This window comes from Anarrhichthys ocellatus, unplaced genomic scaffold (genome assembly GCF_004355925.1).
Source record: "Anarrhichthys ocellatus isolate YVR2014 unplaced genomic scaffold, GSC_Weel_1.0 scaffold4618, whole genome shotgun sequence".
Lineage (NCBI taxonomy): Eukaryota > Metazoa > Chordata > Actinopteri > Perciformes > Anarhichadidae > Anarrhichthys > Anarrhichthys ocellatus.
Window position 1 is genome coordinate 1 of NW_022284592.1, and position 4,223 is coordinate 4,223.

Consider the following 4,223-nt stretch of genomic DNA (forward strand, 5'->3'; position numbering starts at 1 on the left):
AGGATGTTGAAGGTTTTAGTGTGCACCTGAACGAGGATGTTGAAGGTGTTAGTGTGTACCTGAACGAGGATGCGCGGCCGCTGGGGGGAAGGAAACGGGACATTGTGCATGAAGCTGGAGATGTGTCTGCAGAGACAGAATATCAAGATTAAGATCAATTATTTACCACACTAGTCAAAATGGTTAATATCATGTAAAATAAAAAATAAATGTGATTCATATTTCATCACCACCTTTTCTCCAAGTAGTCACAGTTTTTTGATTTATCAAGGAGGGAACATGTCATTTGATGCCATCTGGAGAAGAAATATTAATAAAAAATGTCTCGTTCGAGTGAGTTCAAGTTAAAGATATAACAAATATGTCCAAAGCAGTACATTGCTTTGCTCCAGGTACTCCTGTGTGTTTCTACTGTACTAATACACTAATACTATGGAGAAGTACCTCATACAACCACACTACCCGTTTATTTTATGAGAGGAACAAGCTCAGCTCAGCTCATCCTCCTAACAGACTCGGAGAAACGCTGATGTGTATTCAGTGGTTTTAATCAGCTGGTCTGTTGGTTTTGGAGAAGAGGAAACCTTTGTGGTAAAGAAACAACAACTGCTGAACCATGAACGCTGAAGCCAGTGATCCCACAATGCTTCACCAAGGCACTAAACTCAACCTTTTATTATTGTTTTGATTGGACGGTAAATGGACTGTACTTGTGTTTCTCTTTTCTAGTCTCTCGACCACTCAAAGCTTTAACACTACATGTCATCATTCACCCATTCACACACATATACTGATAGGAGGGGCTACATGTAAGGTGCCACCTGCCCATCCGGACTATCTAACATTCACATACCTTGGAACAGCCTACGGGAGCATTTTGGGGTTAAGTGTTTGGCCCAAAAGACACATCGACATGGACTAACGGAGCCGGGGATCGAACCACCAATCCTCTGATTGAAGGACGACCTGCTCTAACACGGCGAGACCCCTAGCTGCATAAAATGATGCATTGTGAATGAATAACAAAGACAAATGTAGGCACTGACTTCTCGAGCGGCAGGACGTGGGGCCCGGAGATGGAGTATCTGTAGATGAAGGTGAGGAACTTCTGGAAGACGGTGAAGAAGGGCCAGTGGGAAAGGACGCAGATGCTCTTCTTCACCTGCAGGCTGCGGTTGGTGATCGGCCGTCGGTCCACCACGCTGAGGAGGCCGAGCCTCACGCTCTGCCGTTCCGACAGCAGCTCCCTGGAGAAGGACTCGTAGAACTGGATGGCTGCTCCGTAAACCTGCAGGGAGAGCAGAGTCCTCACAGACCAGGACATGGAAACCTGATTCAAAGGTCCAGATGTGCTGCTGTTCTCTGTTTTATAGTCTCTGGTTCTGGACCGCTGGTCTGTGACACATATTTCAGGACTTTCTAAAATTTCAGAGACTGAAGATTTTATCAGTCTATTGTCTGTTTTGATGTTTTAATGAGCAAATTATTATTATTCATGTCCCATTAATGCACATTAATAACTTTGAGTCTGTGCTTTCTACAGCTGCTTTTATTATCATTATTATTGTTGGAATGCTCTTAAGCATTCCAACTATTGTTCTTCAAATCTTTATATTATTATATTTCTTCCGTCCTGTTTTTTAAAACTCTTCTTCTTCTTCATTTTTTAAGCTACAGAAACCGTTCAACTATCAAAATGTCTGTCTGTCTATGTCTCTCTCTCATACAGTCACCCCCCCCCCCCCATTTCAAAATAAAAGCCCCAGAGAGTGAATTCTAACTGAAATGCTTGTGTTGAAGCCTGTCCTTTAATAACCTCTGTTTGGGTGTTTCATACATTCAGATTTTGTCTCCTCTCCTCCTCTCTCCTCACCCAGCCCCACCTTTCAAAATAAAAGCTCCATAGATTAATGTGTTTAAACATTAAGCTCAAAATTTGGCTTTTTTTTTTTTTTTTAAATAATTAATGCTCTTACTAATACTGCGACAACTACTACTACTGCTGCTGCTGCTAATATTTCTAGTATTACTACTACTGCTATTCCTGCTACTACCAGTACTAATACTACTACAGCTATTGGTACGACTGCTGCTAGTACTGCTACTTCAAATACTGCCATTACTATTACTACTACTACTACTTCTTCTTCTTCTACTACTACTGTTATATTAAATACTACGACCACTACTACAGCTATTACTATGACTATTGATAATACTACTTCTACTACTTCTTCTTCTAATTACTAATACTTCTACTACTACTAATACTTCTACTACAACTACAACTTCTACTACAAATATCACTACTGCTGACATTTTTTAAGCCACAGAAACCATTCGAATATCAAAATTTTCAGCTCTTTCAGGAGAGGGGTGCTTTGACTTTTCATATTTGTAATCTTTAAATTCTTTGAATTATTAAGCTTTTTGCAATTTTCTTTTTAAAGGGCTCTCTATGGAGAAAATCTTCAAATCCTGTTAAACTTCTTCAACTTTCAAAGCCTTCTTCCTCATACCTTCAGCTACAGACACCATAGTGAGACATTTCAACTAGAAGGGTTTTCAGCAGTGCAGTTTAAATGCTTTTGGGCCTCAACATTTTTCAGACGGGTGGTCTCCCATTTCTTAATTTTCAGCAATTTTTTTACAATTCATTTCAGCTTTCAGCATTCCAATGCATTTTCAGCAGGAAATGCATTTTCTAGTTCTATAATATCAATCATCTACTTTCCATTAGTATTGGTGCTACTACTGCTGTTACAGATTGTGAAGCCCTCTGAAGCTGATCTGTTATTTAGGGTTGAAAATATAACTTGAACTGAAGGTATTTTTCTGAGCATAAACCTTGTCCCCGGAGGCGGAGGTGAGGACGAAGGTGGAGAAGATGGGCAGCTGGTACTTGGTGTTCATTGGCCAGCTCTCCAAGGCGACGCCCATCGGCAGACAGAAGACCGGCACCGACTCCGGCAGAGGAAACGCCTCCAGGTCCTCCTCCGGGTATCGGCTGATCAGACCTGCACCACACAGCAGTTCACCTGTTTATACCTAATAACCAAGTTTCATGCATACAAAGTTCTATGCAGGGTCAATATGGAGAATGATGATCTATTGTTTCGATTTTTTGTGTGTCTTTTGTTGTTGTTTGTTTGGTTTTGTTTGTGTCTGTCTGATTGTTTGTTCAGTCAGCAGGTATGCTGTGTACTATTCTTTTTGAGGGTAACATATAGCGTGTAACATATATAAACTAAAAATAAAAAGATCGAAAGAAAGAAATATCTAAGGAATCTTCAGAAAAATCGAACACATCAGCGACCTGACCTGAAGCTTTAGTCTATTATCAAACATTAATGATCAAACTGTACTGAACCAAAAGATGTACAAGTTACCGAAACATTTAGGATCAGAAGGAACATCCTGACTAAAGAGTGAACTCTTCACCTCCTGGTTAGATACTCACTGGCTTTGTAGAGCAGTGCGTTGGCGTTGGCCACAGCTCTCTTGTAGCAGACATACAGAGCCGGACTCCACTGGAGACACAACACACATCAACATCAGTAGTTCATTTAACACAAGGAACTGATATGATATTATCTGATATGTCTAAACTCATCTGTGACAGGAGAACTAGAACTTTATCACTTCCATTTCATTTTCTGTCAAAGGTTCCAGCTAATTTCATTTGCAGGCTTTTGACAAAGTGTTGGAATTGGAAACAAGCTTTTATTTATTCATTTTACTGCCGTTTGAATCTCACAAAGACATTATAAACCATCTGTCGTGTTTCATCTACTGTAAACAGTTAGAGAAAAGGTGGTTGCTCACCAGGCTGGTGTTGAGGTTCTTGTCCACTCGACAGAAGGTGTGAGGAGCGATCTCTCCTTTACTTGGCAGCAGCAGACCGATATCAGTGACTCCCAGAGTGTGGAGACCCTGTGAGTCCAGAGCTCGTCGGTATGTCAGGAAAACACGGTGAGCCGTCGGAGCACCGGAGCTCAAGCTGGCTGATCGGCTGTAGGGAGTCGTCTCTATAACGTACCAGCTCGGCTTCACCTGGTCCTTACCTTCATACAGAACCCTGTAGAGACACCTGGATCAGTCTTTATCTGGACTTCCACCTGAGGGTCACGCGGTCCATCCTCTCAGGACCATGAATGTCTAAACCACATCTCAACATGTTGGGGTTCTGCATGAAAAGAGGGTCCATCCTCTCAGGACCATGA

The 4,223-nt window shown here is 41.5% G+C and overlaps 1 protein-coding gene across 1 annotated transcript; it reads right to left on the minus strand.

Annotated features, from left to right (window-relative positions):
* Positions 1 to 5: 5 nt before the first annotated feature.
* On the minus strand, positions 6 to 4,090 carry LOC116379574 (DENN domain-containing protein 4B-like; the record flags this gene model as incomplete). The annotated part of the gene is made up of 5 exons (XM_031841529.1): positions 6 to 126; positions 1,047 to 1,288; positions 2,848 to 3,017; positions 3,461 to 3,530; positions 3,826 to 4,090. Coding segments are annotated over 5 exons (868 nt in total), but the record flags the coding sequence as incomplete, so codon positions are not given.
* Positions 4,091 to 4,223: the final 133 nt, after the last annotated feature.